The sequence below is a fragment of the Ipomoea nil genome, unplaced genomic scaffold, assembly GCF_001879475.1.
Source record: "Ipomoea nil cultivar Tokyo-kokei standard unplaced genomic scaffold, Asagao_1.1 scaffold0415, whole genome shotgun sequence".
In the NCBI taxonomy this organism is placed as follows: domain Eukaryota; kingdom Viridiplantae; phylum Streptophyta; class Magnoliopsida; order Solanales; family Convolvulaceae; genus Ipomoea; species Ipomoea nil.
Genome location: NW_017616843.1, coordinates 290,987 through 306,873, shown reverse-complemented (window position 1 = coordinate 306,873; position 15,887 = coordinate 290,987). Strand labels below are relative to the sequence as shown.

Below are 15,887 nucleotides of genomic sequence, written 5' to 3'. Positions count from 1 at the left end.
GTAGGCATTTTTTTTAGTACAAAATGTAGGCATATATGTAAAGAAATATGATCAATGAAAAGGGTGACATACACTTCCATGTGTTGAGATTTTACTTCTTCCTTCTCTCCCTTATCTCTCTATTTTTTGATGTTTTTATTATTTTACAATACATTATCAGCTCGATTGTTCTGCATCAATTCTCAATAAATAATTGACCCTTCTCCACTCAGTTAATTTTTGGTAAAAATCTTCGAGAACATTAACAGCGGGTGGACAATCGAAGAGGCTAGAAAAACAAAGTTTCGCTGGAACTAACTGGGGAGTGGTATTCTTGAAGTATTCAAATATAACTAAGACGAAATATTTGGTTGCATCCTCTTCTTCTTGAAGTCTTCTACTTTCTCTTCTCTATTTGAGGTCTTCTACATCCTCTTCTACTCTTTTTCTACTTCTTCTACTCATCTCCTACTTCTTCTTCTACTCTCCTTCTACTTCTCCTTCTACTTCTCTATACTCTTCTTCTTAGGTTCGAATATTTTCCAAAATTTCCAATAAAGTCTTCTATTAATTCTTCTACCAATTCTTCTTGTATCAGTCCTTCTACTTTGATAAATGGTAAAATAGGAATTCAAACAAGCATCTTGATTTTCCTTTGCTTATTCCACCTCTTCTACCACCTTAATTTGTTACTCCCCATGCATCTTCTACCACCTTTGCTACTCCATTTATTTGTCTTCTCTTAGGTTCGAACCATATACCACTTTGTAGTTTTCCTTCAACCTTTGTTACCAAGTGTGATATTTGATTAAAAGAGTTAATGTCATTTTTGGTCCTAGACTTATTGAGGCATTGACACTTTTCATCCTCCATAATAAAAATTGCCACTTAGTAGACACTGTTATTGGTCGTTGGACAGTTTTGATCCTCCGTCAATGAAGTCGTTTGTTGACCATGAATTAGAAGGACTTTTCTGTCTTTTTATGTCTTATTCTTCTAATCTTGTTTAGACCAGCGCTGTTGTGACTCCTGTGAGGCGAGATGGCGAGACTTGGCGGCTAAGTAGTAACCGTCGGTAGTGAGTAGCAGCGAGGTTCTTCTCCGGCGAGTTGTGGGTACGGCGGCGAGCATACGAGGCAGTAACTCCTTCCGGCGACGGACCAGTAAGGCAGATCTGGCGGTGCAGCAACAGATCCGGCGAGGTTGGGGCCTTCACCGGTGGTTTTTGGTTCCGGCGAAGCAGAGAGGGCAGCAGGTCGGCGAACCCTCTTATGGTAAATAGCAGTTGTAGTTGTAGATGGCGTGATGTAGAATTTGCACCTGTAAGTCCTCCCTTCCATATTGACCACAAACATCCTTCCCATCTCTCTCTCTCTCTCTCTCTGACCACAACTACTTGGTGCACAACCTCAAAAACTTTGTTATTCTACCTGAAATTCATTGAAGTTTCAAGCTGAAAATGTGGAATCCGCCGCTCCCCAAAAATCGCATTGTCTGAGGTGTTGGAATGGCCGGTGTTGACTTCCTGGCTGCTGTAGCTTCATTCCCCAACTCGGATGATAAAATTCGGAGCACCAGCTTTGAGGTTCAAGGAGGTGGTAACACTGGCAATGCTTTGATAAAACCCGTATGATAAAATTTGTCTTGGTCTTAATCCAAGGATCATATCTAAGGTTCCTGATGACTCGCATGGCGAAAGAATACTTGATGAGCTTGAAAGGAATGGTGTTGATACATCTTTTATGGTGGTGTCCAAAGGAAGAAACTCACCATTCACATATGTCATTGTTGACAAAAAAAAAAAAAAAAAAAAAAAAAAAAACTCGCACGTGCATTTTCACTCCAGGATATCCACCCATGATATCTGGGGGTCTACATACCCAAATCAAAATTGTCTTCAGCGCTTGGAATAAATATTGTCTACTTAGATGGAAGGCTGCATGAGACTGCTTTGATTGTAGTGCAGGAGGCAAAGAGTAGGGGCATACCTATTATAGTTGATGCAGAAAGGTTAAGGGAGTGGTTGGGTGATATTCCTGACTTTGCTAGTTATGTTGTATGCTCGACAAAATTTCCACAGGCATGGACTAACGCCCTTTCTATTCCAACTGCACTTGTTTCCATTATCTTGAGATTGATGCCAAATGTAAAATTCGTTATTGTTAGTTGGGTGAAGATGATTTCTTAATGTTAGAAAGGACTGAAGCGGATAACCTCAGTTTGAAGAAATGGATGTATCAGTGACCAATGGATGGAGAAATACAAGGATTAGAACATAAAAAGACAGAAAAACCCTTCTAATTCACGGTCAACAAACGGCGTCATTGACGGAAGATCAAAACTGTCCAACGATCAATAACAGTGGCTACTAAGTGACAATTTTTATTATGGAGGATGAAAAGTGTCAATGCATCAATAAGTCTAGGACCAAAAATGGCATTAACTCTTGATTAAAATGTTTCCAATAGGTTTCGAACTATGCTCCTTCTTGTCATCCTTGCGATTATCTTTATCACAAAGTCTTCTACCTTCTCTTCTACTAAGATTGCTCCTTGATTTGTAATTGGCATGGATGATGAATTTCATTGCAAAGGAATTGAATTTCATGCCAACCAAACACCCCATAAGAGTGTCATTTCCCTTTTTTTTAAAAAAAAATATTATTACTAATTATTAATTAATAAGATGATAGCTAAATCAATTAAACATAATAGCGTCACATAAATATATACAGTGACAATCAAATACACTTCTCAATTAGTCTACTTATAACAAAAATATAAATGCACCATTGTATTATAAAAGTGTGCAATTAGGCAATATTAATGCTTAAATTTGAGTAATTATAATAATAAGTATATTTTGGGCTCAAACCCACGAGTCTCAATTTTTTAAAAAATCATGTTTCATCTACTTAACTATATTTTTCAATATTAAATTTTACAATATTAAATTTTATGTTTGTCTTTAACTAATATGATTTTTTTTCTCTTCTATAGAAAACAAAAAAAAACAAAAAAAAACAAAAAAACAAAACAAAACAAAACAAAACAAAAACAAAAACAAAACATTTCTTTCTCCAGCCACTGCCAAAATGTTCAAATCCAAACAACCAAACATAGTGGATCTAGATCAAGATCTAGACTCTAAGGGTGAGTGGGTGCTGCAAGATGCACTTACCACTTACATTTAGACTACAAGGAAATCAATACCTATGCTATGTTAATTAGTTGAGCTTGATTGATGAAATGTACTTATACCTACTACTTTATTTGGGCCTATTCTATATGCAAATAAATTTGTGCTATACTTTCACTTTATTGTGTTTTGTTGTTTTTCTATATAATTAGCTATGCATGAATTACATTGCAAATGATTTTACGGGACGAACACATCATAAATTGGATAGAAAATATAAAATTAAATAAAAATAATAATATTATTATTATTATTAATCAAGACACTGAATCCAAGTAATATTTACAACTGAGCCACAAATAAATAAATATTAAAGCTAGCCTAACAAGAGCCCAAGTTAGACTAGACATTTGACTCTAGCCCCTAAGACAAGCTTCTTGAGGTAGTGGGGGAGAGTGGAGAAGAAACCATTAGACCAGGTGTCCTAATGGTGATGGGATGACATTCGAGGGGAACAATGAGCCATATTTATAGTGTCTACAGCTTGAGAAGTGAGTGTTTGTCATACATCAATTAATCATGTCCAGTTTGTCCACCCATGAAAGAGTCATTCTTCGATCAATCATGTCCACCCACTTGTTATCACCACGAGTTGCCACTCCACACCCTATCCTTAGCTCATTTTTACCGCTTCCGCTTACACAAGAAATATGAGAGATCAGGTTAGCTGGAGTAAGGTATGATTGTGCACTTATATAGGTTAGGGGTTTGAGTTTCGGTGATTGTGTTTCTTTCTCTTTTTGGTGGTTCAAACCTAACTTAAAAGTTGAAATATGCAAAGTTTTAGGCATCTTCTGGCCTAATTGTTATTGGGCCCATACTCCATCACTCCGTCAATTGTAAATTAAAATGGACTACTGACATAAATAGATGTTCATCTTTAGTGTACTGAATGTCGTTCATTTTTTTTGAAAATTTATTTTTGGTATACTATCTAAAAATAAGTTTTCAATACATTAAAAACGAACATTCAATATACTAAAGATGAACATCTATCAATAGTCGACCTTGTAGTGTAAACCATGATCCATAGCATAATTTGCCACCACCTTAGAAGCAATAATTTTCTTAGAGTTCATGGTTGAACACTTGAAGACCAAACTACAAAGTCTGTAGGTTTTCTTGCCCATCTTCGATTTACGAACATCGCTGGAGGTTGGTTTTTACACCCTCATGTTGCTACCAGGCAAATTATATTATGCACCGTGGTGCATAATCGATTATGCACCGCGCGTCTTTTTTTAAATGAAAATTAACAGTGTTTATTTTCGCCGTTTCGCACCCTTTTGCAAAAAGTAACTCTGTTATTCAGTGTCATTTTGTATACACTGCAGTTTCAGTTGAACACAACTGCAGTTTCAGTTGAACACAACTACAGTTTCATTTCGATATAACTATAGTTTCATTCGATATTTATAGACTCAAATATGTGAAAATGTTATTTAATTTTATTTTATATACACTATAGTTTTATTAAAACACAACTACATGATCATTTTGATATAATTACAGCTTCATTGTACAATATACACTCAAATATGTGAAATGTTACTCAGTTTCAGTTTATATACACTGCAGTTTCATTTCACTATAACTACAGTATCATTTTGATATAACTGCAGTGTCGGTTTGGATATATTGTAGTGTCAGTTAGTGTTTAATACACCAAACAAACGGACTCCGTTAACTCTAACAGCGGGCCGTTTCTTTACTTAAAGAAACGGCGCCGTATATGGGCCGCGGTGCATAATCGATTATGCACCGCGGTCTATAATATAACAACTGGTTCTACCAGTACAAGTAATCCTAAGGGTGTCAAGGTACATTTCGTTCCATTTTCTTGAACTCTGCTTTCAATTCTTGTAATTTTAGGTATTCTAAAAAAAAAAATCTTGTAATTTTAGGTATTCTATAATAGAGCCGTTGATTGTTCACATAAGAGCTTCTCACTTTCTCAAGAAAATTTGGATAAAGTGTGATGGATTAAATTAATCCTGGTACTCCGAATTACTTAACTCAATAGTTAAAGAATAAAAATAAAGATAAGATGTATGAATCTAAAGACAAGAATGTTAATGGAAAGGGCAAGAATGTTGTCTTTAGGAATATTGTAATACTATTACAAGTGGATTCCCGATGTCTTAACAAGACAATAACAATTGAATATATATTATATCATTTCCTAATTGCCCTCGTGAATAGGGAAATTAGTTGCAACAACCTTGACCATGTTCGGCTTGCTTGACCAAGGCTGAGCCCGGGGCTCGGCCTAGATGCTCTAGGCCTTGGCCTCGGTCAGTCTTAAGTCTAATGGATGGCGGTTACCAATATTTATACATAGCCAATAATTTATTTGGAGAGGAGAAATAGAAGGTAAAATTCAAAGGGACCAACAATAACATTTCACTAACAACTTAAGAACTAAATATCTTGGCAGAGTAATTGAGTATGTTATTACGATATAACTAAACGATTAAAAATGTATTTTTTCTTACAAAACAAAATTCAAGTATTATGATTAATCGACAATGATCCAAAAAGGTAACATTCATTTGCATGCTTTGAAAATTCAATGACTTAATTGCATTTTTATTCACAATAACCAATGAATAAAAATAGTTTTATTGTAATATATGGGTGAAAATTATTTGGCTATATAATTTCATCCATGATGCGGTAAATATAGTCAAGTCCACAAAAACATACAATTTGCAGGGTCGGATCGTCGATGGATCCTTTAATGGTCTGCTTGTTGGTTTAGTAATAAGCTCAGATATGACGGGAGGCTAGAGGTTCCCGAGCTAAATAGGGTAGGTAGAAATGCCAAAATCCTCCCCCCCCACCCCCGTAACATTTAATGCGGTATTTATAGCGGTGGGAAGTGGACACATGCCGGGATCTCAGCATGACTAACACGTGCTCGGGAACAACGCTTTGATAACCACATGTGCGTAGATTCCTGATCATTCGTTAAGATGGGACTGGGTTAAAGCTTGAAATCAAAGTTCAAATCCTCAAGTAGTTTTGCTCAGGACGATCGTTTCGATTTGAACTAGTCGGGATCAGTGCCTAAGAAACGGAATACTATTGCAGTCTCTTGCTAGCCAGGTTATAGCGTTTAGGTCGGAAACTTCATGTATAAGATCGAGAGAAGGTTGATTCATGTTCCTACCGATGACCTGACCTGATATCGACTAGGTGTATGAAACTAAGTAGGGATATACTCAGGAAATATTCCCTATCCATCATTATTTAACCCTAATCCCTAAATATTCTTATCAAAGTTTATGATCATCATTAATTATTACCTTGTTATCATCACAAAAGAATTAAATTAACCATAAAATAAATAATCCGCACCTTAATAATAATTTTTTAAAAAAAAAAAAAAAAAAAAAAAAAACAATTGGTTTCGTTTTGTAGTCCGTTAGCGTGGAAACCATCATAAAGCGACGTCGCACCCAAAGCCGATATGATCTGTTCAACCCTAATAAAAATTAAGATAAACTTACAGAAGAAAGCAATAGCCATCAACAAATGCATACAAAACGGCAAAACGGCAAAACGGCAAAATGCCAAGAAAACAAACATAAGAAAACACGACACCCCCACGTATTCTACAACGTTTCCCTATACATATAAAAATGCCAACTTTGCCGTGACCAATTTCGCTTCTTACCCATTCTAAATACCAAACACCATCCATATACATACTTTCCCAACTCTTCATTACATCACCATAGTAGAGCCCATTCAATGAACCTTTGAACCCAGTCCTCGTATAGCGTGAACACCGAACGATACTTTTTTATCATTCATTCATTCGGTTACAAGATATGGTAGATAAATAAAAATCTCAATCAAAATAGTGTAATAAGACCTGAGTTTATATCACTTGATTCATAAAAATTTAGACCAAAATAGTGTAATTAAGACCTAGATTTGTATCACTCGGTTGACTACTTGGCTAAGCCTCTTAAGTCCCAACACTCTTGTAGACAATTAATCGAGCCCGAAGGATAACCCCAACCAAAATGGCTAAAGATACAAACTTGTAACTTGAAGTCACAAGTTCGAATCTCAACCTTCTTAATTTGAGCTAATCAGCTTTGGACAAACTAAACTATTTCCCCTCATTGTGATCTTTTGCTGACTAAACTCACAAAGCAGTCATAGTCAACTAAGTTTCTTTTGTCATCCAAAAATAATAATAATAATAAATTCAAGTCTGCTATACCACTAACTGAAGAATTAAAAGTGTGATCTCCTCTTTCACACAAATTATTGTAGGGCATGGGTCCATGTTGAAAGGTTTGACAAAGAAACATTCAACATCAGTGGCTCATGAATCATACCATACAAAATATTCATGATAACTTGTAGCAACAAAATCATAGCATACAAAATATTCATGATAACTTGTAGCAACAAAAACAGAAAAGCTGTAAAAGGGAAAATGAGACAGCGAAAAACATCTAAATGACCATCATCTCCTCTCCTTCAAATTACAATTACAATAAAGGGAAAGAAGAGTGAGAAACCCTAAATGTTACAATTTGAAGGCTGTCTAAGGCAAATCCTAACTTACAATCCAAAGAAGGGATGTCTTTGGACCCTTTTTCTACTCTTTGGTGATTATTGTTTTGGATCAACTTCCCTAAAATTCATCACCCCATTACATATATATATACACATTACATGATTGACTCATTAGGGGAAGACGAATCGCATATAAGGAAAATGACAAGACTAGCATTTTCTGACTCTATATACACAGGTAACTGCTAAAACAAAGAAATTGGTTTAGTAATTCTCACCCAAAAATCTACATTTCTCACTGACTTTGATTTATTGCCCTGTCCGCATCTTCATGGACACCTCCGATTCTAAGCTACAGCCGAAACCCTGCAGTTCCCATTGCAGTTGAAGCCTTCAATTCTCACCGGAGCTGGCTTGTGCCCAAACTTCATCCCGCACCCACCTCCATTCTTACGAGCAGAGGAGGGCGAGGAGGATGGCAGTGGCGGTGATGCTGAAGTTAACGTTGCAAGTGGCAATGGGTATGGAACAAAATTTTCATTGCTGAATTGTGCATCTTGGATCAGGGGATTTGATGCCCTGCTCGGTGGGGAACCAAAGAAAAATGGCGGTGATGAAGCCCCCTCATGGATATTGAGTTTTCCAGCACCAGAAGTCTCCTGTTTCATAACAATCTATACATGTCAATTGGACCAACCACAACATAGTACCAACAGTCTATAATAAAACCTCAAATATACTATCTGCTCTATGAAACAACAGTAAAACCTCAATTAAACTAACAACCAGTAGTATATAGCACAGAAAGATATTTGTGAAGTTTTTCTTTTGTTAAAATCTGGAAGGTAACTACTAATAATTAAACAAAACAGAAAACAATAAGATTAATTGATAACAGAACTGAAACCTCAACTAGAAGAATCAGAAGCATATAATTCACTGCAATTTCCTACTAAGACCTAGAAAATGAAAGAAGAGAATAACAAAACCCAACTACACATAACATCTAAAGAACAAAAGTACTCCTTTTTTCTTCCATGATGATAGTTGATAAGAACATAGCTTATATTTTTGCAAAAATTTATTGAGCAAAAGCAAGACAGAAATCATATGAACTATGGGGCAATAGAATACCTTGGTGAAAATAATGTCCAGAATCTCAGTCCCAGCATCTGAATCACAAGCCTTCATTTGTCCACTGATACAAGACCCAAAGAAAACCAAATCCACCAAAAACGAAGATCAGAAAATGAACTCTAATCTCAAAAAAATGGAAAAATAAATTAAATTTAAAAAAAAAAAAAAATTAACCTGAACTCCAGGAAACAAAAAGGTCTGATGGATTCATTAACTCTGCGAGGCTTGGGGCACACAACACCATTTGAGATTGAAGAGTATCCTCCTGAAGCCCTCATCATCATTTTCCCCTCGCTTGCTCTCGTCACTAATCCTATTCCTACAAAAACAACAAACCTTTTTTTTCAGATTCACACCAAACAAACCAAAAAAAAAGAGGAAAAAGACCTATACGCAAACATATATACAAATGCTAAACAGATTACAAGGCCGATTATACGGTGATTCAAACAAAAAGGGCATATGTATTATCGCAAAATAACAGGTAAAGAGAGTAGAGAGACCTTAGGGCTAGGAGTCAGAGATAGAGGCGAATAAGCAGGAGGAGAAATGGAAGAGAGATTTTGAGGGGACGGCGGAGAACACTGAAAATGGAGGGATTTGGGGACTATTCATACGAGGAAGAAGAAGAAGAAGAAAAGAGGGATGCGTACAATCCAGGGATGAAAATCTGCATCAGCTTAGGTCACGTTTTGACCGGTAGAGATTTAGTGGCTCGTGGCTTGATTTAGGTTGAACAAATATTGTCCAATTATCTTTTCATGTGTTTTCAACCTTAATTTTACACTTCATATAATACTTGTTTAGGACGCACATATAGCCATATACGCTATGTATGGCATGGATGGATCATGATCTATACAGCTATATAAATTGTATGGCATGAATGGATCATGATCTATACAGCTATATAAATTACGATTAAAAGCACATAAAGTACATTATTTTAATTCATAAATATATTATTTTAATATTAAAATATATATTATTCTAATTCATAAAATATATTATTTTATGTAAGAAATTTCATTATTCTAACACAAAGTACATTATACATTATTCTAACTCATAAAATACATTATTTTAACATGTAGAGTGCATTATTCTAACTTATAAAATACATTATCTTATCTCATAAATTTTATTATTTTAACACATAAGGGTCATCTTTGGTAACATAGTTAGCGTATCATTCAGTTTTGGCTTATTTGACCACTACTAGCTGCTTGATTGGTTAAACAATCAAAATATGAGTGTTAATTAATTAGCTTTTTGTAACAACTTATTCCAAAATGCTAAATTCAAAAAGCTACTCAAAGCAGCTTTTCCGATCAACTTTTTGAGAAAATCATTTTGCATATAATCAATTATCAACTAACAACTAATTTACTAAACATTTTTCTACAATCAGCTAATGCTATCAAGTAGTCAAACCTACTAACTCAATCAACCAACAACTATTTACCAAACACCCCCAAATTACATTACTCCAACACATAAAGTATAATATTCTAACTCATAAAATATATTATCTTACCACGAAATGTTCAGTATGCTAACACGCGCGAACAAAGAATTTTTAAATTTTTTAACATCAAAACGACGTCGTTTTGGACTGTGGTCCACACAATAATTTGCTGAAAGCTAGTTGAAAACTGAAGGCTGAAAGACTAGTAGTTAATAAGTTAACTAATTGAAATTAAAGTGTTTTGCAAAATTAATTGTTGAATTACTTGATAAGTAAAAAAAAAAAAAAAAAAAAAAAAACATAAAATGATAAAACTAAGATATTAGAATTTTGATTAATGAAGGGAAGATGGTTTCATTTTTGTAAATTAATAAACATTAAAAAAAATTAAAAAAAAAATTAAAAAACCAATAACTTATTTTGAAACGCTACTTGGGGCAGCATTTTAAAATAAGCTATTATTTTAAACTCCAAATGTTTGCCAAACCGAGCTTATATATTATTTGTAGTTTAAAATAAGTTATAAGTTCTAACAATCAAAGTCATATAAAAGCGTTTAGAGTTGTTTAGAAACCTAAAAAAAATATTTTCTAGAAAATAACTTTCAGAAAATAACTTCATCCTCACACTACCATAACTAAAAATTCAACAAAATAACTGCTAACCTTTAGTTCTTGCCATCATTCAGTTTCAAAGTTCCCAGCCAATTCAAGGCCATCGACGCCATCGATTTTTGTGTTGATTTTGCTAAAAATCGCGTTATGATTACGAAGCAACACTTGGTTTCCAAAGTCCTTTGCATTTTCGTTGTGCTGGTATTGATTTTCACCATTGCCGTTATTGGTGTTGATTTTCGTTCTTCTCCACTTCTCCTAGTGCGGCAGTAGGCTTTTGGAAAGAAAAGAATAATGAATTAGGGTTGATTTGGCTTACCTAAATCAGGCTTAGGGTTAAGTATTCGTTAGATCAACCATTTTTCAAAATGCTAATCTAGGCAGGGTTTTAGTATAACTTATTGTATTTAACATTTAAAAATCAAAATTACCCCTGAATCTTTTCTTCATCTGGCATACAAACCCCTCTTCACAAATTTTTGCATCAAATTGAAGAAATTGGAAAAACAACACAAGTTAAGTTTTCATCCTCACACTACCATAACTAAAAATTCAATAAAATAATTGCTAACCTTTAGTTCTTACCATCATTCAGTTTCAAAGTTCCCAACCAATTCAAGACCCTCGACGCCATTGATTTTTGTCTTGATTTGGCTAAATATCGCGCTATGACCACGATGCTACACTTCGTCGTGTTGGTGTTGATTTTCACCATTGCCGTTATTAGTGTTGATTTTCATCGTTCTCCACTTCTCCTAGTGCGACGCTTGGCTTTTGGAAAGAAAATAATAATGAATTAGGGTTGATTTGATTTACTTAAATCAAGTTTAATTTAGGGTTAATTATTCGTCAGATCAACCATTTTTCAAAATGTTAATCTAGGCAATATTTTTGTATAACTTATTGCATTTAACATTTAAAAATCGAAATTACCCCTGAATCTTTTCTTCATCTGGCATACAAACCCCTCTTCACAAATTTTGCCAGCAAATTGAAGAAATTGGAAAAACAACACAAATTAAGTCTTCATCCTCACACTACCATAATTAAAAATTCAACAAAATAACTACTAACCTTTAGTTCTTGCCATCATTATGTTTCAAAGTTCCCGGCCAATTCAAGGGCATCGACACGATCGATTTTTGTGTTGATTTTGCTAAAAATCGCGCTATGGCTACGAAGCTACACTTGGTTTCCAAAGTTCTTTGCATTTTCGTCGTGCTGGTGTTGATTTTTACCATTGTCGTTATTAGTGTTGATTTTCGTTGTTTTCCACTTCTTCTAGTGCGGCGCTAGGCTTTTGGAAAGAAAAGAATGGTGAGTTAGGGTTGATTTGACTTACCTAAATCAGGCTTAGGATTAAGTATTTGCCAGATCAACCATTTTTCAAAATGCTAATCTACGCATGATTTTTTTTATAACTTATTGTGTTTAACATTTAAAACCCCAACAATTCATCATCACAACAAAGTGAACAAACCCATCTGGAAAGGTAAGTTGGGATCTCTGACCAGCTTAAATGGAGTTAAACATCACCAAAAGATTTGTGTATCAAACTATCAACTACTTCGACTCAAAATCAAAGTACCCATCAAAGATAACTGAGAAAGAAGGGGAAATATGGCACCTTACAACCAAAGATGACGGCGGCACTATTTCGCTGTTGGAAACGCGATGTGAATCGAGCTGTGGATTAGATCCTTAATGATGCCGTCGATTCACGCCATCGCGGTGTCGTTGTTTCCCATGTCGCCAGAGGAGGAGTTAACTCCAATTACACTACCGTCGCCGTAATTGGTAGAGGAGACGACTGCAGCGCCGCGGTGGCAGCGTTTTTAGCTCTCGAAGGAGCAGGGAAGAGGAGAAGGCCGAAAAAAACACAGAGCGAAAGATGCTGCGGTTCATTCGGCTCCATGTAAGTCAAGTGTGTAGCGTCGGGCATTGACGTCACGCTCAAATTGGTGGAGGTGGGCGGTATGCATAGTGGAGTAGTTGTTGACCACGACGTGGTTCGGATGGCTCACACTCTAGTTGCAGTAGAATGAATGGATACTGTAATGGCAGCTTATGTTTAGAAATTGGGGGTGAAGTGTTGGGGAAATTAAGTTATGAATTTTGGGGTAAATGGCTTGGGAGGATGGGGTTAAATAAGGACATTGCAAAATTACCAAATTATCCATAAATTTAACTCGTTTGAGAGAGATTTGACCGGAGGACCAAATCGACTACTGTTTAAAGATTTGAGGGACCCAATTGATTGAAATTGACAGTGGGGGACCACATTGCAGATTAGACAACAATTGATGGATCAAAAGTGTGATTTTTCATAATTGCTAACCTTTAGTTCTTGCCATCATTCAGTTTCAAAGTTCTCAACCAATTTAAGGTCATCGACGCCATAGATTTTTGTGTTGATTTTGCTAAAAATTGCGATATGGCTACGAAGCTACACTTGGTTTCCAAAGTTCTTTGCATTTTCATCGTGCTGGTGTTGATTTTCACCATTGCCGTTATTGGTGTTGATTTTCGTCGTTCTCTACTTCTCCTAGTGCAGTGCTAGGCTTTTCAAAAGAAAAGAATAATGAATTAGGGTTGATTTAGCTTACTTAAATCAAGCTTTGATTTGGATCAATAGCTGCATATTTATATAATTACAATTTGATCCTAAATTCGTAATAACAATAACAATAACAATAACAATAACAATAACAATAACAATAACAATAACAATAATAATAATAATAATAATAATAATAATTATTATTATTATTATTATTATTATTATTATTATTATTATTATCATTATTATTATTATTTCAACATAAAATTATTTTAAAATTTAATATTTATACTTATGCCCTTATATATTATTTTATATTTAATCAACTATAATTTATAATAATACGACGATGCTAATAAATTCTAAAAGTATTTTAAGAGTTAAGTAAATAACACAATATACTTATGATATAATTAATAATAATTATTATTAACTTATGTTTATTATATTTTTATTTGAAATTATATTTTTGATATTGAATTATTATTAAATAAGGAGTATTTCATTTTAATTATAACATTATTAATAATAAAACAATAAATAATAGTTAAAATATAATTAATAATAACACAACGATGAATCGATGACAATAAATTTTAAAAGTATTTTAAGAGAAGTAAATATATATCATAATATATTTATGTTTTTATATGTAATCAATTATTGTCTAACATCTAATTTTACTAAACACATTTTACCGCCAACTAATACTATCAACTGATCAAACCAACTAACCCGATCAGCTAACAACTATCAACTAACTCAATCAGCTATCAACTATCAACTATTTGCCAAACACTCCATATAATATGAACCAAACATCCCCTTAAAGATTTTGCATCCGATCCTCACATGTATTGATGTGGTATGATGATAGAAATGTGATATGATATATGAGATAAATAATAATAATACATAAATAGCATGCGATGAGATAAAAAAGTATTCTACTTTTAGCATAAATTTTCTTATTAAGCAAGATTTTGAGTTAATGTTATTTTTCCTTCATCAGGGAAAATTTCAATTGATATGCAAAATATTCAAAAGTAAAAAAATTAAATGCAATACTATTAAATGAGTTATCAATACTTGAAGAGATTGATATCATTTTTCTAAAGTTAATATAATCTATATGAAAGTTTCTTTTTTTGATTATATATTACTCCTTTATATAATATATATGATCATACAATTCATCATAATTTCTTTAAATATTTATATTTATATCTAAAATTATGTTGCATGGCATACATAAATATGTCAAACATATTTTTTTTGTATTAAACTTTTAAATTAAATATTATATTAGATTATGCGACTTGTGAAAATGCCACAACTTTTTATATTTATTAGATATAAATAAATTGATTAATTTTATTATGAATTATTTAGATGAATAAACTCAAGATAATATGATTTTATTACAAAATGGTTTGATACATGAAACATAGTTATATTTGATAAAGCCTTGTAATCTAAAAGTTTTCACTTTTCAAATTGTCATACATTTGAGATTCAATATAAAAGTCCCAAATTTAATTTTTATTCCCTTATAAAACAACAAATAAATAATATATGCTAAGGCCAGGATCTCGTGCGGACAACGCTTCCCGTGAGGTCGTGTGGTCACTTAACATTAGGTACACATAAATGCATCAGAAAGTGTTTAAAACTGCACCATTAAGTGTGGTGCATTTTTTTTGGTTTGTTCTTCATTTTGTGGTGCATTGGTGCATTTCATTATGGTGCATTTCTGAACACTGTGTGATACATTTTTGTATACCTAATGATGAATCTATACCGATCGCACGAAAAATATTATTGTCCGCATTTGAACCAGTAAATTGTAATATAGGCATGTAGGAGAGTGTGTCTTTAGTAGTACAGTGTTGAATACCAACGCTCAACAACACATAATTTTTAATAGACTCATATATAAGTCAATCAATGTATGTAATATAACACCCCAAAACGGCTGAATTCAATGCATTGTTAGAGTCATCAATATACGTGTCAAGGTACTTATGACACTGCTTAAAAAAAGGGGTTCGCAAAAATATAATACTCAGAAATGAATGAAAAGTTCTAAATGTAAAGAAGGTTTGAGCGTTTTGACAAAAACAGTTGAAATTCCTAACATCCGCATTAAATGTTTGAAAATGGTGTTTTTATCCCAAAAAAAAAAATTATATTGAAACAATGAACTTAATTCCTAACATCCGCATTTGTTAGTTGTTAGGATGGTGGTAGATTTAACTTTAGTTGTTAGGTAGGTGGATGGTGGATTTAACTCATTGGAATTGCCATAATCTCCATCAGAATTATGAGAAACATGAAGATATTGATTTGAAGAAATCATGTCTATTTTCTCTTTTTCGGTTTTTCCCTCCCA

General features: G+C 33.7%; 1 protein-coding gene across 1 annotated transcript; it reads right to left on the bottom strand.

The window, feature by feature from the left end:
* Positions 1-7,634: 7,634 nt before the first annotated feature.
* Positions 7,635-9,601, bottom strand: LOC109172123. The gene is made up of 4 exons (XM_019321269.1): positions 9,357-9,601; positions 9,028-9,172; positions 8,851-8,914; positions 7,635-8,375 (listed from the first exon to the last, which is right to left on the bottom strand). Exons 2-4 carry the CDS (start codon positions 9,135-9,137, stop codon positions 8,064-8,066), a joined length of 486 nt encoding a protein of 161 aa, XP_019176814.1. The 5' UTR covers positions 9,138-9,172; positions 9,357-9,601; the 3' UTR covers positions 7,635-8,063.
* Positions 9,602-15,887: the final 6,286 nt, after the last annotated feature.

Excerpts from the sequence above, each read along its gene's own strand:
- LOC109172123 (XM_019321269.1), bottom strand. The coding sequence starts at position 9,137 with ATGATGATGAGGGCTTCAGGAGGATACTCTTCAATCTCAAATGGTGTT. Across the intron at positions 8,915-9,027 it reads TTTTGTTTCCTGGAGTTCAG|TGGACAAATGAAGGCTTGTG; the intron begins GTTAATTTTTTT and ends GTCTTGTATCAG. Across the intron at positions 8,376-8,850 it reads TGGACATTATTTTCACCAAG|GAGACTTCTGGTGCTGGAAA; the intron begins GTATTCTATTGC and ends GTTATGAAACAG.